We start from the raw sequence: 27,069 nt of genomic DNA on the forward strand, positions 1-27,069 counted from the left end.
ATGGTGTGTGAGTGTGTTCTTCACATGCTTTGTGAGTCCTTTTGTCACTGCAGGAGGGCTGCATACAATGTCCTTCTAGAAGCAGGAAGGGAGTTCTGCTCTTCCATTATGTCTGGGGAAGGCCACACCTTCCTCTGCAGGCAGCCTGGAAGCCCTTCAGCGATGCGCCTCCACTGGTATCTGTTTCCCCAGAAGTGTTTTCTTCTAAACACGAACCAATTGTTTTATAAACATATGGTTTTCCCTCTTTTAACAGGAATCTTCGCCTACATGAACTACAGAGTCCCCCGGACAAGGAAGGAGATTTTTGAAACCCTCATCAAGGGACTGCAGCGGCTTGAGTATAGAGGCTATGACTCAGCAGGTAGGCTTTGCAGGCTGCTGCCATATAAACATAATACTTGTTCATTAAACAAATTTGAAAATTTCTATAGAAAAGTAGAAAGAAAAAACAAAGGTAAAAAAATATCCATCACAAGCACCCCCATCAATATCTGTGTCCCTCCTGTGGTTGTCTGGGGTCTGGGGATGGTAGAGGTGTCATGCAGATATTTATTGTTTTATCTAATTATAATTATGCAATTCTGTAATTTTGTGTTCTTCTTCTTGCACTTACATTGTTTTTTTCCATTATCCTAAACACTTCCTAACATAATCTTTCTAAGTGGCTGCACAGTCCTCCACTGGATGCCTATCTCAGAGTTTACTCCTTCATCCACATAACAGGTGGATATTTAGTCTGTTTCCCATTTTTAATTAAGCAGCCTTAGGAGAAAAAGGAGAGCCAGATAATTATATATTCCTATAAATTCTTAATAGAAAGCAAGTCAGATGAAAGATTGCAGGAACACTAGTGCAATGGAAACACCAGCTAAAGTAGCAGAATGCAAAGTGCACAAATGTCCTTAAATGAGCCCACTGCCTTTGGTGGCAGACGTGGTGGCACCTCTCCTGCAGGCAAACTCTGAGAATTACCCTGGTTAGAAGCCGGGGTGAGGCAGCCACAGCCTGGGTTCTAGGCACATCTTCCCTGATTGCTGGTTAGCACTGTCACAGTCACAGCCTCCTCTTTCCAAGTCAATATCCTAACACTGTCTAGTTCTCTTCTGGGTAGCAAGCCTGGGGAATAAGAACTAATAAATCCACAGTTCTGTATAGCCCTCACCCAGGGTCATTCCCTGTAATGAAGCATGGGAGACAAAACTTAAATTCCAGTACAAAAAATCATGTTTATGTTACAGGTGTGGCAATCGATGGAAATAATAACGAAGTCAAAGAAAGACATATCCAGCTAGTCAAGAAAAGAGGAAATGTCAAGGCTCTTGATGAAGAACTTTACAGTATGTGAAAGACATTCCAAGTCAGAGTAATAATCGCAGCCTGGATCACTTTAAAATCTTTAATTCCAACAGCATTGGAGACTAAAAATATTAACCTACCCAAGCATGGAAAAATAGGAGGGTTAAGTTCATGTTGCAAAACTGTTTCCCAGAATGTGGGATGGTTTATTTCAGGTGATGGTGCGCTGAGAATTTTTTTTTTCAATATTTAGTACTTACGTATTTTAATGTTTCTGGCAAATGATACTGCTTTTCCATTTATGGTAGGGACCTGTAATTTTCTTTTTAAAGTAAGTTTATTTCAGTTAAGTGAGTTAGATTACTGATAAGTACTAACTAAAGCAAGGGTCTGGCAGAATTCTCCAGAATGGGGCCTTTGTGGTTGATGGTGGGATGTACTTTTGGTGTAGCTGATGTGTCTTCATGTAATGAAGTCACCTCATGTAACAGTACCATGTCAATGCTTAAAGTTCGGCAAACTTATTTTTCCTTCATCTAGAACAGGACAGCATGGACTTAAAAGTGGAGTTTGAGACCCACTTTGGCATTGCCCACACACGCTGGGCCACCCACGGGGTTCCCAATGCTGTCAACAGCCACCCACAGCGCTCAGACAAAGGCAACGGTATGTAGTATAGCCTTGCTCCCCTGTCCTAGTGGTTGTGCCTGGCCCTGACCTGTGCCAGGGTTGATCCACACCCACCACCAACTGGCTTCTCAGCATCCCTGTCTTCCCCGAGTATCCAAACTGTTGGCACTGGGCCCTAGAAAGGAGGCAAATTCAACCTGGACCCTGGTAGTGCTGACCCTGCAGGCATCCACAGGAAAACAGTGGCACTTCCCATGAATGCCTTTGGCTCTGGGGACCCAGCCTGAGTGGGACTTGGTGGTGTAAAGGGTTGAAGGCCTGGGCACTGCTCCTCAGTTAGGGACCAGAGTGTTCCAGAGGGCTGGGCACTTGAGGAAAGATTGGGGTTCCTTCCTCGTCCAGCTATACCCATCCCTGCCCCTGAAGAGAGTGGTCCTGAGCCAGGGCAGGTGGCAGTGCCGATCTTGTTTAACATCTGAGGTGCCTGCTCCAATCCTGGTCCCTGTAACGAGGGCCACCCAGTTCTCCCAATTCCCCCCTCACCATGTCAGCCCCAGCTCATGGGTCCACATCACTTGCCTGAGCCCCCAGGACAATTCTTTATGTGGTGGTTCTCTTACATGATGTCCCAGTCTCCTCTCATGGGGGAAGGACTGGTAGGTCTGGAGCTCCCACTGGTAGCTCTCAGGGACTCTGTGGTCAGCACCCAGGGGTGTCAGGCCTCTGGCAGTAGGACACATGGGCATATGAGATGGAGACTGGGCCTTCTAGTGGGTCTCCACTCTGGGTTGGGCCTGGTCAGGTCAGAAGCACCCATGACCCACACCTGGGCATGATGCGAGAGGGTGTCCGGTGGAGAGAGTGATTTCTGGAGTCAGCTGGGATCCTCCACCCCAAGCCGACTCCAGAATGTGGCATAATGCAGGTTCTTGCCAAGCCTCATATTAGAGTAAGAGTAGCTGTAGGGTATTTACTATTAGCTAAACACTTGGCACGCCTCACTGCCATTAATTGTCTTGGAAGTCAGGCCACAGGAGAGAGCAGCACCTCCCTGGTCAGTGTCCTTTGCCCCTGTGGACACTGCAGTGCCTGGAGGCAGCTCACCCTGCCCGATTTGGAAAGGAAAGCCTCCCGGAGAGAACAGGAGGGCCCCATGCACCTCTCTCATCAGAGCAGCCAGAGATAGCACAGGGACCAGGCTATACATACACCTACATGGTCAGAGACTTGGGTAGTGAGGTTTCTTTGCTGGGGACCATTCCTTGCATCTGGTCCATGCCCTGAGCCATGAGACGCCCCACTACAGGATCAGGCACCCTGCACTCAGGAGGGGGACAATAGACCCCACGGTGCTGAGGACCTACGATATACATCCAGCCAAACCCCAAGCCAGATGCAGAGGCTGGTCCCTGGAGCAACAGTGTTGGCTGAGGTAACACACTGTACCGAGACCATGTGCCCTGAAATGTCGCCACCTCAACCTCAGCCTCCTGCCCACTGAGATGATAGGGTGAACCCCCGCTTCACTGCAGACAATGATTCTGTGTCCCCAAAGCAGCTAGGCTCCAAGGAGATTGCCCCCACACCCAAATTTGGAAATGCCTGCCGTGACTCAGGATGAGTAATTGAAAATAAAACAACATGGGAAATAAGAAAAGATTTGTAAAATTTCTCCAACGACTTATCAGTGATATCTGAAGAGCATACTTTTTTTTTTTGCGGCGGGCCTCTCACCGTTGTAGCCCCTCCCGCTGCGGAGCACAGGCTCCGGACCCGCAGGCCCAGCAGCCATGGCCCACAGGCCCAGCTGCTCCGCGGCATATGGGATCTTCCCGGACTGGGGCACGAACCCGCATCCCCTGCATCGGCAGGCGGACTCTCAACCACTGTGCCACCAGGGAAGCCCAGAGCATACTTTTAAGGAAGACTTATACCCAGCAACTACACTGCATATGAAAATTACACAAAGAAGTTTTCACAAAGAAAACACAGATTCTAGGAAACAAATTAATGATGAGAAGTTAAGACAATAGGCTGAGATGAAAGAAAATGTGACAGGGTTAAGAAAATAATGTGAAGAAATAAAGTCACAATAGATATGAAAACAATGGAGAACGGGATGGTTGTGAAGACAGTTAATAGATAATGAAGGGTTAATCATCCCTTTTGACATAAATACCAAAGCCTATTTCATGCTACTGTAGGCCACAAGTCAGAGCTCAGTGCGTGGCCAGGTTGGTGGATGCTTTTTATCAAAAGAGAAATGTGTTATTTCCTTGGGTTTAAATTGCAGTCATGGCAGATGTCAGCTCTAATCCCTGTAAATGCAGTTTGCTTAACACAAGTGTCTGTATGAGCAGAGTTTGTAGGTTTCAAGCTGTCAAATTGTCTTTCTTCACATCTGACTTGAACTTCATTTCTTCATAGCATTTCTCTCTTGACTAAACTTTTCTTCCAGAATTCGTGGTCATCCATAATGGGATCATTACAAATTACAAAGACCTGAGGAAATTTCTGGTAAGATACTTCCCCTGGGTAACATCTAAGTCAAGTGGTATTGGTCTTTCCCAGAAACTTTCCAACCAGCTCATTTCCCTCCAGAAAAAAAGGCAGAAGCTGATTGAGGTCCACTCTTGGCCACGTCACCACATTAGACCCAAAACTCATCCCCAGCTCAGGCTCCTCCCCAGATCTTGCTGGAGGAGAGAGCAGGGCATTCTCATTTACCTCAAAGACCGTTGCAGAGTCAGAGCAGAATCAAAAGAACATGAACTTCTTTTTATTAAAGTATCTGCACTGAATAACATACCAACTCATACACCAAATGGAATGTGGGGTGGGAATGCAGGCGGCGAGAGTTTCAGGTATGAAGAGGTTGTGGTATTGGTTGGGAGGTGGGTGGATTTGACTCAATGTATTTGATCATTCTGATTGCTGTTATTTTGCAATGTCCAGATTAATGGCAAGGACAAGCTTCTGAGGCGGGATGATCTCAGGGAAGACTACAATGACTCAGCTGTGTTAGGCTGTGGGATTCAGGCAAACATTTCTCATCCCTTCCCCGTTTTCCTTGTTCTTGCCTTAAGTCACTCCAAGGACAAATCATAAGGGAGGAGAGGGAGCTGGCCAGGCCAGCATTGCACAACAACCATTATCTGACACTCTGTCCAACCAAATATTCCAGGAAAGCAAAGGCTATGAGTTTGAGTCAGAAACAGATACAGAGACCATCGCCAAGCTGATTAAATATGTGTTCGACAACAGAGAAACTGAGGACATTACATTTTCAACACTGGTTGAGAGAGTCATTCAGCAGTTGGTGAGTTACAAGTCTCACTTATCTAAATCATCCCTTCATTCCTTCAGTTTTTATAAACATTTATTAGGCAAACTTGCACCAAGTACCTGAGGATTAAAGATGGCTCATCTACAGTGCCAGGCCTTAAAATGTTACATCCTTGTAGAATTGGGAGAAGTTCTGAGGTTTTGGTAGTAAACATCAAATAGAAACTGCTTTGCTTTGTTTTAGCATCTCTGAAATGGTGATAGGCCTTCTGATCTGTGGCTTCTACCAATGGTGTGTTGCACAAGGGACCTTGATTGTGGCAGTTCATGTTGTCATCTTATCAGTTGACTTGTATGCATTGTTGACTTGTGTGCATACATACCCAAGATGAATTTAACTGATGTTGGAGACTTAGAATTGTAGTCTTTCCTCCTGTTTCAGTAAAGCAGTTATTCGTCATGTGGGAGAAATGCCCACAAGTCCTTACTGAGTGGAGTTAGAAGGAAGGAAGAGGCAATAAAGACAGCAGGTGTGGACTTTTGAGAAGTTTGGTTGTAGAAGAAGAAGGGTGCAAAGAAATGGCCCAGTGAAGGGAGAGGGTTGCAGTTCTGAGGCAGGATTGTATTTTTGTGGTAGGAGATATCAGATCATGTCTGTGTGCTGAAATGAATGATCCAGGTGGGAGAAAGAGATTGGTGATGTCCCGGAGGGCTGGACCCATGGAACAAGGTCCCTGCAAAGAGGCATATTGTGGAGGGATTGTCCAAGAGAGACACCTCGTTGGAGGAGGAGGTAGAGCAGACCCAGGCCCGCCATGGGACGGTGGAGGGAGGAGGAGAGGGCTCCAGACTTACTAGAATCCATCCTTCTGAGCATCAAAGCTGTCCAATAGCTCCCCTGAGATGGAGACAGCTTGGAGACTGTTCAGGGCCGAGAATCTAGAACATCTGGGGTCAGAGGCTGCTTTGGGTACAACACTGTGGTTTAAAATATATGACCCTTTGGTGTTTTCAGTCTTTTTTTAAAAGTAAGTCAAACCCTTTGCCCTATGACTCCCATTTTGGGGGACCTTAATTTAGAGGACATATTTATAAATAAAAGCCTGTCCCATAACTAATATACAGTAAACCAATATAGTTTTGCAGCATAGTACTTTCTCTTTTCCATTTGTAATTTTAAATTTTGGGAATGTCTCTCAGTGATGGCACTTTTAAACTTCAGTGATTTATCTGAAGCAACACAGGGCTCTTTTTGGCAGAGAACGGGAAGAGTTTTTCTATTTAGTCCTACTTCATTGCTGACAAAACCAGCAGGGTGAATGTCAGGCTCCTCAGGTTCTGTCTAAAGCCCCTTCATTTTGGGCAGTTTGAAAGGCCCTTAGGGACCTGGAGATGCTGGCCCTGGGGTCTCTCTGGTTGTGTTACTGAGTTGGCAAACTGGCCATAGCATGAGGCCATGAGGTCTGCCAAGTTTTCCAAACCTTGTAAATCCAGATTATAGCTGGCTGTACATAAAGTCAAGTAGGGTCATGATTAGTACAGGATGGTCAGAATGTTGGAGAGAATTTTGCATTGAACTTTTAAATAGGAAGAGCGTTTGGAGTCTTGAGTTAGGAGAACTATATTGTAACTCTGGTTTGCACAAACCAACAAGCTGAGGCACAGAGCACAAATGGCAGTCGTTGCCATAGAAATAATTGTAACAACTCATACTTCTGATGTGTCTCTATATGTCAGGCACTGTTCTAAGCATTTAAAATGCATTAGCTCACAGAAGCCATACAAGGTAGGACTATTCTCATTTCCATTCACCATGAGACACAAAGAAGGCTGCAGTGATTGCCCAGTTAAGGGGTGGAGCCATGATTTGAACCCAGACACTAACGTGTGTTGAGCTAAACTTAGGTCGTGGATTAGCCCCTTTAATCCTCACAATTGCTCCCTGAGTAGGCACCATCCCTGAGGCCCAGGGCAGGACCCCTGACTATGGTTCTCATTTCCTGAGGTTCTAACTGCAGCAGTCCACCCAGGTCATCACAGAGCTGGGAACTGTTCCTTGTGGTCCTGGACAGGGAGGTTTATATTGCTTACAATGAAATCCACAAGTTCTGGTCTTTGATACTTGACTGTGGTACTGCCTGTTTCACTTTCCCCTCCTGACATCACCCTGCGCAAGCTGTCCTACATTCAGCACCCTGAGTGAGTGACCCCAGGACTGCCCGCAGTGAAGAGGCTCCCAGGGAGAGCTGTCTGGGGTAGTGGGCTGAGCTGCAGCAACCTAGCTTAGCCAGAGTAAGTTGTTCCTCACTCTCCTTTCCCGTCTTTTCAGGAAGGCGCATTTGCATTGGTTTTCAAGAGCATCCACTACCCCGGAGAAGCCGTGGCCACAAGGTGAGGCAGAACTCATTGACATTTCCAGTAACAAATAAAATAAAATCACTTAGCTTGAGGCACAAGGGCCTCTGGCAAAACAGAAGGTGCTCACTCTATCTAAGGGACAACTGTGGCTTAGCCACAGAGAATGTACCCCACCAGCTCTGTGGCTGGAGCTTCTGATTTTTTTAAAGAGAAACTAGAAAGTTGGATTTTTATTTGAAATCTCTAGACTTTTTTTTAGAAATTGACAACAAATTCAAACTAAAAATAAAGTTGTATAGCAAGGGCAGGTCCAGGTTTCAGGTCAACTTCAGAGATTCCCTTTAGAAAAAGCATGCAAAATTATGAACATGAAATTAGGAACAAAAATGAATGTTGATTTGAATCCAGTAAAGAAGAGGCCTTGAAGGCCAAGAGCTCAAGCTTCATCACCTTCATGCCAGGTGTGATCCAGGAATCAGCTGAGAGGGCCTGGGTCAGCCCACATGTCCTTCTGTTAGAGCCCTGTGGCCCCCAGCAATGTGTGGATTCACACAAGTGGGCATGTGAGTGCCATCCTATAATATTATATTCAGATGGGTGGATTATCCACCCATCTGTCCATCTGTCCATCCACTCATTTGTCTATCTACCCATTTATCTGTCCATCTAACTATCCATCTGTCTATCCATCCATCAATCAATCTGACCATCTATCTACCCATCTATCTATCCATCCATCCAACTAATATTTGTTGAGTATTTACTGTGTGCTGAGCCCTGGGGACCTAGTGACACCCAACCTGGTCCTACCCTTAAGGTAGCAGTCCCCAACATTTTTGGCACCAGGGACCAGTTTCATGGAAGACAGTTTTTCCACGGACCAGTGGCGGGGGGATGGTTTCGGGATGATTCAAGCACATTACATTTATTGTGCATTTTATTTCTATTATTATTACATTGTAATATATAATGAAATAATTATACAACTCACCATAATGCAGAATCAGTGGGAGCCCTGAGCTTGTTTTTGCTTGCCAGTCACCAATAGGGTTTTTTTGTTTTGTTTTGTTTTTTTAAATTTATTTGTTTATTTATGGCTGTGTTGGGTCTTCGTTTCTGTGTGACCAATAGGATTTTGATATGAGTCTCTAGCAGTTGTTTTATTACAGTCTCTGTGCAGTCAAACCTCTCTGCTAATGATGATCTGTATTTGCAGCCACTCCCCAGTGCTAGCATCACTGCCTCAGCTCCACCTCAGATCATCAGGCATTAGATTCTCATAAGGAGTGGGCAACCTAGATCCCTCGCATGTGCAGTTCATAGTAGGGTTTGTGCTCCTATGAGAATCTAATGCCACTGCTGATCTGACAGGAGGCAGAGCTCAGGCAGTAATGCAAGCAATGGGGAGCGGCTGTAAATATAGATGAAGCTTCGCTCACTTGCCCACCCACCACTCACCTCCTGCTCTGTGGCCTGGTTCCTAATAGGCCACGGATCGATACTGTGGCCCAGGGGTTGGGGACCCCTGACTTAAGGACTGGACAGTTGTGCAGGAGGACAGAGCAGGGCAGAAGATGGTGATGCTCTGTGATGGGGGTTGGGAGGCAGTGCACGGGGGGCCTAAGGGGAAGCAGGTGTCAGCCTGGGGAAGGTAGGCAGAGAAACCAGCGTGAGCAAAGACAAGGAGCCCAGAGTGATTGTGGCGCTTTAGGGATCTGCAGTTAGGCCAGGATGGTGATAGGGAGGGGCACTGGTGGGACTTGAGGCTCTTCTAGTCTCAGTGTGTGCTTACTGACACCTTTTGTGTACCAGGCATGGGTGACAAGAGCAAACAAGATTGTAGGGTCACTGCCCTATGAAACTCGAGAGCTGGTGGGGAGTGGGGAGGTGGGCAGAGGCCCAGCTCTGCAGGATCTAGGTTGCCCTGTGGTTGCAGGCTTTATTGTGAAGACACTGGGGAGCCATTGAGAATGCACCTGTGGACCAGACTGTCATAGTATCTAGGCAGGAAATTATGTGAATATATTATGATTTTATTTTTTTCTGGGACAGGAACTAATTTACCATTTGGAATTTAAGTCTTTCAAATCAGAGAATTATAAAATGCCAGTTGGTCCCTATCAAATTTTGAAACTCCTTTTAAAATCTATTACCATGTTATTACTAGTTTGCAGAAGAAGATAGTGTGAAGAAGCAGTAAAGCTTTACTTTTCTAAAATGTCTATAATTAGTGGCTCTATAAATTCTGGGACAAACTTTGGCATGTCTTGGGAGCACTTTGCACTGGGGAGAGGGCTAGATGCGGGGACCCTCTCTTCAGTGCTCAGAGGACATCCAGCCAGGCCCAGGGTGTCAAGGCAATGGGTAACTCGATTCCCTCTTGTCCCTACAGGAGAGGCAGCCCCCTGCTCATTGGAGTGAGGAGCAAATATAAACTCTCCACAGAACAGATCCCCATCTTATACAGGACACGTAAGTTTCTCGAGAAGGACTTGAACAGCGCAGCACTGTTCTGGTGCCAGCAGCTCCCCTCAGAGGCAGGATGCCTTCCTTCACTCTGCTAGGGCCAGGTCCAAAAGGTTTTCCTGCAACTGGGACTTGGCTCCATTTTTTCAAAAGCTTTTTCTTGTGGATATTTTCAAGCACATACCCAAGTTGAGGGAGCTGCTGCTGTGGTTCTGTTATATAAAGGCACCTGTGCCCTGATTGGAGTGTTGATTTGGTTTGTTTTGTTCATAGCCGATTCAGTGCTCTTACTATTTGGGGATCTTTTACACAATTTGGCTGATGCAGCCAAAGCTAAAAATTGCCCATTTCTCCCACACATATTCAAAGGGGAAATTGGCTTCTTCGTGTTGTTCCAAGAAAATAGTCTAATGGGATTTGTGATCCTTTCCTTCATTTGCTAGGCAATATTGAGAATGTGAAGAATATCTGTAAAACAAGGATGAAGAGGCTGGACAGCTCGACCTGCCTTCATGCTGTAGGCGATAAAGCAGTGGAATTCTTCTTTGCTTCTGATGCAAGGTAGCTACACCTTGTTTCCTGTCTTTCCTAGGATGATGTAATCAATAATGACTGGCTAAACACCCCCATTTCTTACTTACTCCCCCGTTTGAGCTGTTTTCTCAAGGGTCAGCAAGGCGAAGCGGTGATGGTAGATTTCAGCTCTCGGTGGCCCTCCTGAGGGAATCCTTGCCCACTGAGCACTTTTTACATGGCTGTCATCAGCAGCCCTGGTGGCCAAAGGCAAGGTCTACTGATCTACACAATGTTTTGGGCCTGTACAGAATAAAGGAATTAGTTGCCAACATTTTAAAACTGGGAAATTTCCCATAAAAATCTGAATTTCTAGCTTTTCTAAAAAACGAGCAGATCTGAGCACACCAGACTGCTCCCCCAACCCTCTTTGGGGCCATTCAAAGTCTGCTCCCTTTAGATGGGGCAAGTGTCTCCAGACCTTTGGTCCTTCCTGAACCTTGCCTGCCTTTGCCAGAGTCTGACCATTCATAAAAGACAGAGCCAAGATTGAGGGTTTTGGTCCAAAGTCCATGTTCTCATCAATACACCAAACAGTAATTCTGAAATTTGAGAAAGTAGGCTTCATGCCCATTTTAGTACAAAAGATGTATACACACACATACACTTAGAAAAGACCAAAACACTTTCCTGCTAGTTGAAATAGAAAACCACCATAAACACCACCATTACTACCTCCTTTATCCAAACCTTTATTATGCCTCTTTCCCACCAGCCTCTGGTAAGGCCTTGCTGTGAAGCAGGGAGGACACCAGGTGAGGTCTCCTGGGACACGTGAAGTAACAGGAACCTACAGCCCAGGCTGCAAGGCCTGTTTCAGCCCACAGCCAGCATTGTACTTAATGCTGATACGAAAGGTCAGCATTTCCCAAACTGTGTTCCTTAGGGCACCATTTCAATGAGAAGCTAATATTATTTCAATGATTCTAGGACATGCAATTATTCTATAGATTTTAGCATCTGTAAGTGGCATCTGGGAATTATAATTTGCTACAGTTTTTATATACTTCTTAGAAGTATATAAAATAATCATGATCTTAAGATCAATGTTACCACTCTATGACATAAATCACAGCAAGATCCTTTTTGACCCACTTCCTAGAGAAATGGAAATAAAAACAAAAATAAACAAATGGGACCTAATGAAACTTAAAAGCTTTTTCACAGCAAAGGAAACCATAAACAAGACAAAAAGACAACCCTCAGAATGGGAGAAAATATTTGCAAATGAAGCAACTGACAAAGGATTAATCGCCAAAATTTACAAGCAGCTCATGCAGCTCAATAACAAAAAAACAAACAGCCCAATCCAAAAATGGGCAGAAGACCTAAACAGACATTTCTCCAAAGAAGATATACAGATTGCCAACAAACACATGAAAGAATGCTCAACATCATTAATCATTAGAGAAATGCAAATCAAAACTACAATGAGATATCATCTCACACCAGTCAGAATGGCCATCATCAAAAAATCTAGAAGCAATAAATGCTGGAGAGGGTGTGACGAAAAGGGAACACTCTTGCACTGTTGGTGGGAATGTAAATTGATACAGCCACTATGGAGAACAGTATGGAGGTTCCTTAAAAAACTAAAAATAGAATTACCATATGACCCAGCAATCCCACTACTGGGCATATACCCTGAGAAAACCATAATTCAAAAAGAGTTATGTACCAAAATGTTCACTGCAGCTCTATTTACAATAGCCCGGAGATGGAAACAACCTAAGTGTCCATCATTGGATGAATGGATAAAGAAGATGTGGCACATATATACAATGGAATATTACTCAGCCATAAAAAGAAACGAAACTGAGTTATTTGTAGTGAGGTGGATGGACCTAGAGTCTGTGATACAGAGTGAAGTAAGTCAGAAAGAGAAAAACAAATACCATATGCTAACACATATATATGGAATCTAAGAAAAAAAAAAGGTCATGAAGAACCTAGGGGTAAGATGGGAATAAAGACACAGACCTACTAGAGAATGGACTTGAGGATATGGGGAGGGGGAAGGGTGAGCTGTGACAAAGTGAGAGAGTGGCATGGACTACCAAACGTAAAATAGATAGCTAGTGGGAAGCAGCCGCATAGCACAGGGAGATCAGCTCAGTGGTTTGTGACCACCTAGAGGGGTGTGATAGGGAGGGTGGGAGGGAGGGAGATGCAAGAAGGAAGAGATATGGGAACATATGTATATGTATAACTGATTCACTTTGTTATAAAGCAGAAACTAACACACCATTATAAAGCAATTATACTCCAATAAAGACTTAAAAAAAAAATTTAGAGGAGAAGTCACAGAGAAACTTGTCTTTGACCTGAACTTGAGTTTCCATTAAGATTGCAATGCAGGGATATTACAGATGAAGGTAATCACATAAACTTACTATACCGAAATTTGCAGAGGTTATGAGTGTTGTTCAAGATCCCAAAGCAAGTGCATTGTGGAATCAGAATTTTAAGTGAGGCCTAATGAACTAAAAACAAGCCCTTTCTGTGATACCATGTTGCCTTTGAAGTAGTTTTTTTGGTGGGCTGGTAGAAACTGGTTCCAGTGTTTCTTACAAGAATGACTAGTTCTGTCCCCCTGTGGCCCCCCACCCCCGAGTTGATCCTCAAAGTTTCCTTTAGAATGGACTTGGTAAAATGCAGACATACAAGTATTCATGACGCCTGTGTCCAATCATTTCTCCTGCCATAGACTACTTCACTTCTAGGATTATACGAATTGAATTATGCTTTTCCCTCCTCCAAGAATTCCTTTCTCCCTATGGGGCATCTGGGAAACCCACTTCATTTTTCAAAACTCAGTTTACATATTATGTCTTTTGTGCAGACTTCTTTTTAGTGTTGTGATCACATGCTTCTTTTTGCTACCCTTGCACTTCTGCATGCCTGATTGTTGCACTCGCTACACTGTATTGTATTTTTTACATATCTCTGTCTTCTCCTGGGCAACATTCCTTGGGGCCAGGGACTACCTTTTTTCATCTATTGATGTTGCCTTAGCATGTTAACTTGTTGTGAAGTAGTTACTTATAAAAATGAGATTTGATTAAATTGAAAAATTGTTATGTAAAAAAAAAAAATCAATGTTACCTTATATTCAATGAAGTATGGTAGATGTTTCTCAAAAAAAAAAAAAGACAAATGCTTGAAAGGAGATTAAAGAATTATTTGTAGGCAATACAATTATATACTTTGAAAATCCAGGGCTTCCCTGGTGGCGCTGTGGTTGAGAGTCCGCCTGCAGATGCAGAGGACACAGGTTCGTGCCCCGGTCCGGGAAGATCCCACATGCCGTGGAGCGGCTAGGCCCGTGGGCCATGGATGCTGAGCCTGCGCGTCTGGAGCCTGTGCTCCGCAATGGGAGAGGCCGCAGCAGTGAGAGGCCCGCGTACTGCAAAAAAAAAAAAAATAAGCTAAGCGTTCTTTGGTTGAGAGTCTGCCTGCCGATGCAGGGGGCACGGGTTCGTGCCCCGGTCCGGGAAGACCCCACATGCTCGGAGCGGCTGGGCCCATGAGCCATGGCCGCTGAGCCTGCGCGTCTGGAGCCTGTGCTCCGCAACGGGAGAGGCCACAACAGTGAGAGGCCCGCGTACCGCAAAAAAAAAAAAAAAAAAAAAATCCACTTGAAAGGCTGTTAGAAGTTATACTTGTGGCTGGTCAGAGTATAAAGGTATAGAAATTCGACATTCCAGCAGTTGTCACTTTGCTGTCAGCTCAGTGAGGTGGGTGGTAGGGGACCATATCTACCCTGTTCCCCCTCATGTCTCCACAAGTGACTGGCACAGTAGGCTCTCAGCAAACTTTTGTTGAACTAAAAAAGTAATCTATTTACCAGAGCTGAAAAAAAAGTTTTAATCCCTTAAAATAAATTTAAATAAAAATAGTCCAAGAACCTGTTTGGGGAAGACTACAGAAATTTACCATGAGAAATAAGAAGAGATTTGAATAAAGGGAGAGATTCCACATTCCTTGGTAGGAAGCCTTAATATTATTCTGAAAACGTTAATTGGTTTAAAGTTAATTTAATAATTAAAAATTATTTTTAAAGATATTGACTTCTTAATCTGTAAATTCGATGCTATAATTAAAATCCTTGACATTATTTTGTTTGTTTAGGTTTTTGGAACTTAATAAAGTGATTCTATAATGTATTGTGTGTAGATGAAAAAGCATATATTGAAAAATAAGAGTGACCAAGGTGACCGTTTCAGGTACGAAGGCACATAGAGCTCTCGTGACAACAGTGGCCAGCATTGCTGTGCACTTATGGCTGGGCACTGTGCTGAGGGCTTCACCAAGACTATCCCATTTAATAATCACAACAAACCTCTGGTGAAGGCACAGGGGTCATCTCCCAGTTTAAAGCAGAGGAACCCGAGATGGGCTCAGAGGGGTCATGTCTGTGTTGCCTGAGGGCAGAGGCTGGTAAGAGACAGGGATGAGGATTCCACCTCAGGTCTAATTCCTGGGCCAGTAATTTTGATGACTGCCATCCATTCTGTAAATTAAAACAAGTAATTATATTTAAACATGCAGATGTACACACACAGGTGAATACAAACACACGTATTAAGCACTGTCTGAAGGACAATACTTGTAAGTAGCATTTATCTACTGGAGATTGAATCGGGCCGTTTTTACTTCTTCCTCTTGTTGCCTGTGTTTTCTGCTTTTTATTCAAAGAATGTATATTGTTTAAAATATTTTTTCCAGTGCAGTGGCTTTCCATCCTTCTTTGTCTTTCTTCCCTAGGATCTGGAGACACCTCTCTTAGAACCATAGAACTTGATTATTTCTCTTTTTAACTTTGCATCAGGAGTTTTAAATGCTCCTTTTTCTGCACAGGGCACATGTCGGTGTAGCACTTGGTAGAATGAGGGTTTTTTTCTCCCATGGTCCTTCAGGTACCACCTTCATGGTTTTTACCATATCTATGTACCACCTGTACTATTGATTACCTAACTTTCTTTTTCATTTACCAACTTTTCTAACAATTTTATTTTTAAAAGAAACTTTCTGTTTCCATCTCAAGGGAAAAATTCTTATTTCCACACAGAGAAAGTTACTATAAAAATAAACACAATGACTGCACATTTCATTAGTGGATAGATCTTATAGTTTGCTTTTAAGTCCCCCCGCTTTTTCTTGCTTTGTGTGTGTGTGTGTGTGTAAGAAAAGGAGTCATCTGTCCTAATGAGTTTCCCACTATATGGATTTTGTTGAGTGCCTCCTCCATGTTCTTCTGTTCACCGTATTTCCTGCAAACAGAAGTTTATAGGTGTCTAGAAGCTTGATCTTCAGGTTTGCTTTTTTTTTTTTTCTGGCAAGACTATTTAATAGGTAGTGTGTCCTTCCATCAGGAGGCACTATGTCTCATTGTCTTTTTGTAGTACTGTTAAAATTGATCAGGGGGTTCAAAGATCAGAAGCCTTATCCATCCATTATAAAGCTGCTCTTAGCTTTTCATTTCTTCATTTCAGTAGCCACTGATGGACCTTGATTAGGGCTATTAATGATTAGGAATTCGTAAGTTGATTATTATAATTCTATCATTCCTTCTTTATTAGCTATATTTCTCCTATAAAGAGAAACTTGCCTTCATAAACTGTGGTTATTCTGAAAGGTCATTTGGAAAGGCAAGATAAATGTTTCATTCTTTCCCTTTATTATTCAGAATGTGTTGGTTCCTGAGCATTCTCCAAAGGTGACATTGTTTGGATCCTGATTCGAGGAAAGCAATTATAAAAGGACATCTATGAGATTACTGGGGAAAATTGAACATACTGGATACTTGATGATATGAAGGAAAAACTATTGCTCTTAGATGTGATAATGGTATTGTAGTAGGGTGAAAAATAATCCTTGTCTTTTAGAGCTATAAGCTAAAATGTTTACACATGATTTGATGTCTGGACTGGCTTCAAAATAATTCTGGGTGGAGGGGAGGGGCGGGAGGTATGAATCAATGTTTATATGCCATATCCTAAAATGCTATTCAGTGTTACTGATATGGACCCACATCTTGTAACTGTCAAGGACAGGCCCCATCTCTGACACCCATATTTTCCTTGCTCCAGCGCTATCATAGAACACACCAACCGGGTCATCTTCCTTGAGGATGATGACATTGCTGCAGTGGCTGATGGGAAACTCTCTATTCACCGGGTCAAGCGTTCGGCTAGTGATGACCCATCTCGAGCCATACAGACCTTGCAGATGGAATTGCAGCAAATCATGAAAGGCAGGTGTCCTCTGAGGGTCCCTGTGCAGCAGCCTCATGGGGCAGGTGCTCTGTGGGGGAGCTCCTGAGACTCTCTGCCCTGTCATGGGTGGGCACTACAGCCTTCCTGCCTGCTGTGAGCACCGGAGTGGGGCTGCAGGTGGTCTGTGGTTCATACATCTCAGGGAATGTGGGGCACCTGGCCTGGCTACTCCAAAGGGGCTTCTGACCATGCCCCGGCACCAGGTCTCCCTGCTTGAACTGACCCCAGTCCATCAACTACCTCCCTTTACAGATTCTCTGGGACACATTCCTACACCCCAGGCATCATTTCTTCTCTGGATGAGAGGCCTGCAGTAACGGGGGACTGTGGACTACTTTCTCCTTGTGAGGGGAGTCTATCTTCCTGCACCCACACTTGTCTCCCTACACCCTCCTCTCCACAGGGCAGCCTGGGTAAACGTTTAAGAACGTGAATCATACCCTCTTATCATGCTGTGTAAAGCCCTCCAATGGCTTCCCACTGTTCTCAGCATAAAACCCACACTCCCTGCCACAGCCCACAGCCATCCACACACAGCCTGGCCCCACCTTGCACAACCCTTCTCCACTGTGCCCCTCCCTGCCCGCCCTGGCTGCCTCACTGTTACTCAGACAGGCGGAGTGCTTACTCCCCTGGGGGTCATCACACTCACTCAGCTTCGCACAGGACCAGCTCCTTTTGATCATCTCTCCTGAAACGTCACCCCCTCAGAGAGGCCTTCCCTGAGCCATATCTGCAATGGCCCGACCCCTCCTCACTTGCTCTGTTTGCTTCGTGGCACTCTTTCTACAAGTTCTCTGCCGAGGGCAGCAGACAGGGACACTGTGATGCTTGGCATCATGCGTGTGTGTATCCCAGAGGACACTCCCGCCTTGTCTGTGGACACCTGTCGACAGGCATCAGGCACAGCACCCGTCGGGGGTCTTAGATGTCATCCGGTTTCATTCACATCAGAGCCCTAGAAATATGTGGCTAAAAAGATTTTTGGTTTTTTGTTTTAATACAGTGTATAGGAGGGAATTTGGTTTAAAAAAAATTGCCTATTTCCTTAGGCTCGCTTAATTTGTACTTCCCTTAGTAGGTGGGTGTTAGGAAGTAAAACATTTTACTTTCCTCTGGCCTTGTTAAGAGGAGCGTGGCCCAGGAAGGCCAGCCATGCATTTGTTACTTACATCCCTCCCTCCCTCAAGTTGCAGGGTCTGATACGCACATTGAAGATAATAATCATACCTTATCTGGCTTGTCACCATGAGTATCAGGTGGGACAATACCTGGAGACACCTTTTGTAATCTGCAGTAGCCTTTACATGTGTCACTGTGACTAACTGCATAACAACTGTTCTTCTTGATTAAAAGCTAAGCAGTGAAAGTGTAACAACATTAAAATTGACATCCTGTTGATGTTTGTTTGACCAGGTAACTTCAGTGCATTTATGCAGAAGGAGATATTTGAACAGCCAGAATCAGTTTTCAATACCATGAGAGGTCGGGTGAATTTTGAGACCAACACAGGTAATCCCTCGTCCGAGCCCTGGGCCAATGCACAATCCCTGTGTCATGTCAGCATTAACACACTGCATGTGTCCTGCAGTGCTTCTGGGCGGCTTGAAGGACCACTTGAAGGAGATCAGACGATGTCGCCGGCTCATTGTGATTGGCTGTGGAACTAGCTACCATGCTGCTGTGGCCGTAAGTGCAACATGCTGGGCCCTTGATAGTGCCTGGGAGGCAGTGTTGGCTAGGACAAGATGAGTCTTAAATGCTGTCATGCATTTGGCCTTCCAAATTTGGTGCCATGAGCCAGTACGAGAACTGGCATGGAGCCATTTCTCCAGCAGTTTGGCCTGTGAATGCCTGAAGTTCCCTGCTCACCTGGACGCAGAGGTTCCATTTCATCAACTGTCTTAGAAGCCCAGCCACCTTTGTCCCTGTACTGTTCATGACTGACTTTAGTCCCCATTCTTGTTGGCTTCAGACGCGGCAAGTTTTGGAGGAACTGACCGAGCTCCCGGTGATGGTTGAACTTGCTAGTGATTTTCTGGACAGGAACACACCTGTGTTCAGGGATGACGTTTGCTTTTTCATAAGCCAGTCAGGTAAGGGTTACAGGTTTTCACTAGTTCATCTCAGGGCTCTGTCCTCTCAGTGACACACCATGCAGCTCCCTCCCTCCTTCATCCCATGAAGTTCTCTGCACATAGACCATGTGCCACACTCTCTCATGCCCAGGGTCATTCAACCCTCAGAGCCATCAGCTACTGTCCCGTTTTATGGGGAGGGCCATGCAGCCAGGTTCTCCCTCCTCCTGCTGTTCCAAGTCCAGGACTTAAGGGACCACTCACCGAGATACTCAGAAATGTGTGCTGGGTTTAAATTAGAGGAAAGTTTAATTCTGCTAGTTGAGAGTCACTTCAAGAACTGTGTGGGCACCACACAGTGCTCACGCAACCCAACAGTGCGAGGCATGGAGAGACACTACTCAGGTGTAGAGAGCCCAGGCTGCCCTCAGCTCAGGAAACCCTGCCTGGGCGGCATTCTAACACTAGGCTTGGGTGTTTGCTCCAGCTCAAGGCAGGACGGAGGGTCAGGGAGATGATCCATAGCCATATGCTTGGAGTCCCCATGAGCTCTAGGAGGATTTTTATACACTGAATTATGGAAAATCCCAAACTTTTATAAAAGAGAGACTTGCATAAAGAAGCACCTAGGCTCAGCAGTTATGTTATGGAATAACTCACCCATCTTGTGTCATCATATCTACTTTAACCCCTCCCCTTCACTGTGTTATTTTAAAGTCAGTCTCAGACATCATGTTATTTCATCCATAAATATTGCAGAACGTATCTCTAAATGATAAAAGAAAAAATATAACACCGATGTCATTATCGCAATTGAAGCATTAACAGCAATACCCTAATATCTTTTTATACTGCTTTCATTATGAAGTTTCAATACCATTTCCATTTCAGTAACAAGCTAAGAAAAACTAACACAGACACAGCCACCATCTAGCTGACCACCTCGTACCCAGGTGCTGCCCTCTGACTTCAGTTGCCACTGTTACCTTTGGGTTTACAATCCCATCAGAGCCTAAAAATGTTTCATGAATTGGTGGAAGCCACTAACCAAAGAACAGAAGTGGTTTTAATGTGAAAATAATGCAGTGGCACCTCCTGAGTGACTTCATAGAAGGGGTTTAAAGTTTCACTTTGTTCACCCCTTTACATTAAATTTTTTTAACTGTATCAAAAATGGGGATGTTGCCGATGAAGATAGAGCACCCCATGAAGATAGAGCTCCCTTGCTCCCATAGGTGCTAAGGGAAGGCCTTGTAGCACCCCAGTTCACTAGACGCAAGTCTGAGCAGAAACAGGAGAGGAGAATTGGGCCATAGTAGCACCAGCCTGCACTGCAGAGAAGTTAGGACAGCACAGCCAAGAGTGTGGCTCTGTGAACATTGAATGTTTGGTTTTATGTTCTGGATCATATTTAATTTAGCTTGAGTTCTTTAGGACTTACAAACATAGGAAGTTTGTGCTGGTTTGTGCATGAACCTATTTAAGCTTTTTTATAAAAATAATTTGAGTACACACTAGGACAAGAAATGTTTTCCTTTAAAACAAGATCTGTTTGAGAAACACCATTTAGGGGCATTCTTGCTTTTTAACTTAAATCTCAGCCCATTCTGAATAAGGCAGTTTAGAGTCCGAGAAAGGGCACTGGGAGCCAGGCCCACACTATCACCCACAGCTACTTGGCCTTGAGTGAGTGAGGCATTGATTTGCTCCATCTCTGAGTACCTCATCCTCAAGGGGAAATGGGGATGATGCCCCCTACAGAGTTGTCATGAGAGTTCAGTGAGACAGTGGATGAGCAAGCACTCGCCACATAAATAGTAGCAAAATCGTGAATCTGAGAATCAACCAGGGCACAAGGCCAGGCTGTAGTGTGTTGAATAGGAAATGGGAAGTGAGAAAGTGGAGAAGTATTTATAAACCACTCTGTCTTAATATTCAAGAGAAATTAGATTAGAGAAGAGCTGGGACAAGAGAATCTTGAACCATTTTTAGAAAAAATAATCTCACATATTTTTCATGAAAACATCAATTGTAGAACTTAAATGTTCTATTCAACACTTAATCATGAACAAACTTTTAATAAATTCCTTCCAAATTAGTTCCACTTACTAATCAGCTTTCATCTTCTAGTTACATAAATGATCACAATGAACCACATTAATTGCATTACTAAACACCCAAGTGATCGAGTGACTCCCATATGTCTGTGCTGTCAGGGTCCCCACATGGAGGCCCCATCCAGTTGAACAGTTTACCAACTTTCATGAGAAAGGTCTTAACATCCCCTAGAACATGCACTTCACACTGAGTGGTAAAATGAGAAGTGATAAATTAATTTCAACCTTCAAATTCAAATCCCTATGAATGTTTTATTTTCCTATTTACTTTTAAACCTAAAGAACTCTCCTTTTTCAAGATCTAAGTGCTAACTGTGTTTTTGGTATTCATAGCCCTTGAATAAAGAGCATCTTACATTAAAAAAAAAAAAAAGAATCAACCAGAAAAATTGTTGAGCATGCATTTTCCTTTCTGAGCACACACCAACTGTGTCTGGACATCAATTTCTGCCTAAGGGCCAGAAGTAAATGAGTTGGGGGCTCGGGGTTAAGGCTGGCAGAGCCCACATACCTGTGAGCTGAAAAGAAGGACCTGTGTGGCAGGTGAAACCGCAGACACTCTCCTGGCACTGCGCTACTGTAAGGACCGCCGGGCCCTGACCGTGGGTGTCACCAACACTGTGGGCAGCTCCATCTCCCGAGAGACTGACTGCGGAGTCCACATCAATGCAGGACCGGAGATCGGCGTGGCCAGCACCAAGGTAGAAGGAGCCATGTGGGCACCCGCAGGAGGGCCTCTGCTGGGTGGGTGGACAGGGGGCCAAGAGGGGAGCCCAGGAATCTGTCTCGTCTTGAGTGGTCACCACATGTACATCACCCCGGCTCTGCTAGCACCACTGTTTTGTCCTCAGGCTTACACCAGTCAGTTCATCTCCCTGGTGATGTTTGGTTTGATGATGTCCGAAGACCGCATTTCACTACAAAACAGAAGGCGAGAGATCATCCATGGCCTGAGATCTTTACCTGGTATGTTCCAGAGCTAAACTGCTCATTATCAAATCCTGTGGACTGTTCCTGGCTGCTCTCTTACTTGACTCTCTCCCATAAACAATGCTGTTAATCATTCCCTTCTCCTCAAAACTTTTACTTACCACTGAATCCCTGAAGCAGCCCCCACTGGGCCAAGATTAAAGTCCGCACTTGTCACCAGGCCACGGAGCCCTGCACTCTGGGCCCCTGTGCCTCTGACCTCATCGAGCTCCCTCCCCCTCCCTGAGCTGCCTCACTGACCTTCTGATCCTCAGCAATGCCAAGCTCTTTCCACCACAGGGCTTTTGCACTGGCTCTTTCCTCTACCAAAACCCTCTTCCTCCAGCTCTTCATATGACTGACGCCTCCCATTACCCAAGTCTCAGCTCAAATGTCACCTCCGGGACCCTCCCTGGCCACCCTAATAGGGGCACTAATCCCCTGCCCATCTCTCTAAAAAACATTAGCCCATTTCTTTTCTTTATAGCACATACCATGATCTGAAATTACCTGTCCTCCTGTGAATTGGCTTGTCTTCCCCAACCGTGTCTGCTCAGTGAGCACACAACCGTGTCTGTCAGAGTCACTGCTGGATGCCAGGTGTCCAGCCAGGGCAGACATTCAGTAGTTGCTCAGGAAATACATAAGAAGGAGTGAATGGCCTCACACCTCTTCCTGGCCCAAACTGCTCCTTCACAGTCTCACCAGACTTTATTCTGGAACCAAGGGCAAACCTCAGAGAAGGCAGTGAGGGAAAGCCACCATGTAACCATACAAGCTCTAGGGGTCTGAATCTGACCAAGACAACATGCTGAAAATTTATTGACAAGAAAAACTTTCTTAACTTTAAGCCAGATAATAATCCTGCAAAAACAGGACTCTATTCTGCTAGGCAGTTACCAAGATGTAAACCCAAAGGTCCTGGGGTCCCTTTCAGTCAAAACTATTTTCTTAGTAATATGTTATTTATAGTGAATAAGATGCTTTTGCCTTTCTCTCTGTGTGAACATCTGCAAAGGCAATGATGGCCGCCGCTGGCACTTTAGCACATTTCAAGGCAGAGGCATCACACTATTCCCGTGACAGAAATGCACATAGCTTCACTTAGGAATGTCTTTGATGATATGGTAAAATGCATTAGTCTTATTAAACTGCAACACTTTTTAATATTCTACGTGACAAATGGAAGGTATGCAGCACCCTGAGGTTGTTCCAGAGAAAAACGCCCTATGATTGATTAACAAGCTGAGTTGGTACTTGGCAGACATTTTCTCAAAAGTGAACCAAGTTATCCTGACACTTTGAGAAAAACAACTGATAACAGTTTTTTGGGGGTTTTTTTTGTTTTTTTTTTTCGTTGCGGAGCACAGGCTCCGGACGCGCAGGCTCAGTGGCCATGGTTCACAGGCCCAGCTGCTCCGCGGCATGTGGGATCTTCCCAGACCGGGGCACAAACCTGTGTCCCCTGCATCGGCAGGCGGACTCTCAACCACTGCGCCACCAGGGAAGCCCCTGATAACAGTTTTTGTTGCTAATGATAACCTTCGAGCTTTCAACCGAAACATGATCTGGAATACTTGTAGCTGTCAGCTCGAGTTTGACCTCCTCCCAATACTCAGAAACATCTCTGATGAGATCACAGTGATTTTAACAAATATGACTTTTTAAAAAAATATTTTATAATGAAATGTGTCCATTTTTAGAAGATTTGGGTAACTCAGTGAACCAATATTTTGCAAATGGCCAATGCAGTGTTATAAAATTATGCACATGTAAAAGACCCATTTAGGTAAGTGCAAGATAGACAAATACATTTTAATGTAACAAGGTAGGAAAAGTTTGTTGATATGATCTCAGATTCCACATTTGCACCTACCCTTTTAAGAAATTGTCACTTCTTAAGTTTGGTGTACTATCAAAGAACATTCACAATTATTTGAAAAAGTTGTTTAAATATGCCTTCTTTCTCCAACTACAAATCTCTGTGAGGCCAGATTTTCTTCCTGTACTTCAACCAAAAAACATATCACAACAGATTGAATGGGGAAGCAGATAGGAGAATCTGTCTTTTATGAAAAAGTCAGGCATTAAAGATTTGCAAAAATGTAAAATAGTGCCACTCTTCTCACTGATTTTTTTCATTTCATGGGTTTATTATTATTTTTAAATGAATGAATAAGTATCTTTAATTTTCTCAGCTTCTATTCTGGTAAATATTGATAGCTATAACCCACAAAAATAAAGGTTTTTAGAAATTCACAGTAAATGTTAAGAGCGTAAGGGAGTCCTGAGACCAAAAAATTTGAGAAGTGCTGGTCCAACCTACACTGGCTTTGTTTCCAGACATGGCATGTGGCCCAGATGAGGGGCATTAGTATGGAGTGTCAGCTGTGTGGCTGGTCAGCTGGGGATTTAGCCTCTCTGAACCTCTGTTGCCTTGCCTGTAAAATGGAGCTAGAACACTTCCCTACTTACTTATGTGCTCAGGAAAGTATAAACACAAATACGAATCACCATCACAATAAAATCCTGGCCGATAACACAAACTATTTCCCATAATCTACATTTAAAGTCCTTTGAAACTAATACAAGGAAGGCAAGTGTGTAAGTGATGTGAGTTCTAAAACCTTGTCTTATACACCATGACTTTTCTTTGTGAATCTTGTTTTATAATTGGTGTGACTGGCTCTCCCCCTCTGCTATGTGCTTCACTTAGAGCTGATCAAGGAAGTGTTGTCACTGGATGAGAAGATCCACGACCTGGCCCTGGAGCTCTACACACAGAGGTCGCTCCTGGTCATGGGGCGGGGCTATAACTATGCCACGTGCCTGGAAGGAGCCTTGGTGAGCCCCCTCTGACCAACCCCCACCTCCACTGGCCCCTGCATGATGGCAGGCATGGGAGACACCCCAAGAAACCAGCAGGAAGGAGGGCAGAGCATTGTGCTAGGGGAGGGGAGGGTTTCGCTCACTGACCAGGTATTCTAGCTCTGGCCACACGGAGATGAGGGCTCCTGATCTCCTGAAGACAAAAGGGGCAGGGCAACCTTATGAGAGCCCCTGAGGTGTCAACCTGCACCAGGCTCCATCTGGAATAGCTCATTCTTACCTCATCAGTATCTTCTGAGAGGCTGGAAGTTATTGTTTACATTTTACCCAGGAGCAAACTGAGCCTCCAAAAAATTCATCTTGCTCAAAATTACATAGTGGAAGTGATCAGCCTAAGATTCGAAATCAGGTCCATTTGGACTTTGCTTTTTTCCACTGCCACAAGCAGTCTGCATGGGAGGATTTGGGCAGACCAGAGTTGCAGGGTTGGGTCTCTGTAGAGTGTCCCTCTTACTCCTCAAACTTCCAAGGGGAGCCGGGATCCTTCAGGAATGAGCATTGAAATTCCTGTATTTTTTATATCAGTGATTGGCTGTTTTGCCCACTGCAGCTATAAAGATCCATACCGGCTTGAGAGAAAGCCGTTGGAGTAGGGGTAAGATGCCAGGACCACAGGGCTACTGAGAGGGTGGGAAGTGATGTCCAGGGACCCGAGCCTAGTGCTTGCCCTTTACTCACTATCCACCTGCTGTTTATGGATCAACAAGCAAGGTAAATGGGAGACTGTCACAGGAGACACCCCGAGAAACCAGCAGGAAGGAGGGCAGGGCATTGTGCTAGGGGAGGGGAGGGTGAGGCAGCATTTGGTACCCACACATGGGTATCATCTATAACTCAGCTTGGCTGCCCTTCTCTCCCCGTGGGAACAAGTGGCTGCTCCCCACCACCACCCCCATTTGGAAGAACGATGCCAGTTGTGGGAAACATTCACAGTATTACAGGAAGTGGGGAGTGGGTGTGGGGTACAAGCCATGAATTGCCTGACTGCAGTGAGATTCAACTCCCACATCCTTCCAGTGGATATTCTGACCCCTGTCAAAGGAAGTGAGAGGCCAGGCACACTGCTTCTCAAGGGTAATAGAGGCAATGCCTCGGTGGGGCACACTTTTGGCGCCCCAGCCCCGTGCCTCTGCCATCTGGTGTGGGGTGCTCAGCTGCAGCTCCTGAGTGTGCTGGTGAAAGATGAGTATTCAGCTGTGTCTCCAAGTTAGTCTTGGGGGAAAGAAAGAAGCTTTTACGCTGCTGCTGGCACAAGTCAGTGGCCCCTCTGTGGTGACTTGGGTACCAGCACTTCAGCCGTCTGCGGCATCCAGGATGGAGCCACACTCCTGACAATGTTTCCCTGACCCAAATAAATAGTTCTAGGGAGTTGAGAAATGTTTTCTTCAACACTCTCACCAGTTCAATGACATGGGTTTAATGGTAACTGAAAAAAAATGTGTCTCTCTAAACATAGGGGGAAAACTCCATTAACACCCCAGTGTGTGTGTGATTTTGCTTGATAGTTAAGTTGGAGCAACCCTTTGGAAGTTATTAATGATCTAGAATTGGGGGAGTGATTAATCAGATAATTGAATGAAGGTGTAGAATAAAATGCCATCATTACAAATTATAACTGTTAGGGAGGCCATGTGGCTGGCTACAGAGGGGAAGGGGGAAAGCTAGATTGACACTGACTTGTCCATCCAAGGCGGGTGACTGTGTCCCAGAGCTGGTCTGGGTTCACAGGCTGTGTGCTGGGCTTTGTGCATGCTCTGGACAGCAGCCAGCCCTCTCCCCTGGCCCTGGCCTTTTCGGCTGCCCTCAGTGCTGTTGACCGCTCCATGTGTCCATCTGCCTCTTGGCCCTCAGCTCCCTGCTTCCTGGAATCATTCCTTCCCGCCTCCCCTTTCTCCCCTCTGGCTGATCTGCTCCCTGTCTTCTCAGTGTGACAATGATCCCACCTCGTGTTTCCCCAGAAAATTAAAGAGATAACCTACATGCACTCAGAAGGCATCCTAGCTGGGGAGCTGAAGCACGGACCCCTGGCGCTGATTGACAAGCAGATGCCCGTCATCATGGTCATCATGAAGGATCCTTGCTTTGCCAAATGCCAGAATGCCCTGCAACAGGTCACAGCCCGCCAGG

The 27,069-nt window shown here is 45.0% G+C and overlaps 1 protein-coding gene across 2 annotated transcripts in view; it reads left to right on the forward strand.

Annotated features, from left to right (window-relative positions):
- GFPT2 (glutamine-fructose-6-phosphate transaminase 2) overlaps positions 1-27,069 on the forward strand; it is a 45,518-nt gene that overhangs the window by 15,168 nt on the left and 3,281 nt on the right. The window contains exons 2-17 of one of the 2 annotated variants that reach the window (XM_030844745.2): positions 257-364; positions 1,242-1,340; positions 1,840-1,965; positions 4,388-4,446; positions 5,114-5,248; positions 7,544-7,605; positions 9,965-10,044; positions 10,482-10,599; positions 16,704-16,867; positions 18,306-18,401; positions 18,481-18,578; positions 18,865-18,985; positions 21,628-21,785; positions 21,936-22,050; positions 24,770-24,897; positions 26,901-27,068. In XM_030844745.2, the coding sequence (XP_030700605.1) occupies positions 257-364; positions 1,242-1,340; positions 1,840-1,965; positions 4,388-4,446; positions 5,114-5,248; positions 7,544-7,605; positions 9,965-10,044; positions 10,482-10,599; positions 16,704-16,867; positions 18,306-18,401; positions 18,481-18,578; positions 18,865-18,985; positions 21,628-21,785; positions 21,936-22,050; positions 24,770-24,897; positions 26,901-27,068 (1,835 nt within the window). Of the gene's footprint in view, positions 1-256; positions 365-1,241; positions 1,341-1,839; positions 1,966-4,387; positions 4,447-5,113; positions 5,249-7,543; positions 7,606-9,964; positions 10,045-10,481; positions 10,600-16,703; positions 16,868-18,305; positions 18,402-18,480; positions 18,579-18,864; positions 18,986-21,627; positions 21,786-21,935; positions 22,051-24,769; positions 24,898-26,900; position 27,069 lie in introns of those variants that run through there. The other variant, XM_070045286.1, reaches the window with a different exon arrangement.

The sequence above is a fragment of the Globicephala melas genome, chromosome 3, assembly GCF_963455315.2.
Source record: "Globicephala melas chromosome 3, mGloMel1.2, whole genome shotgun sequence".
In the NCBI taxonomy this organism is placed as follows: Eukaryota; Metazoa; Chordata; class Mammalia; order Artiodactyla; family Delphinidae; genus Globicephala; species Globicephala melas.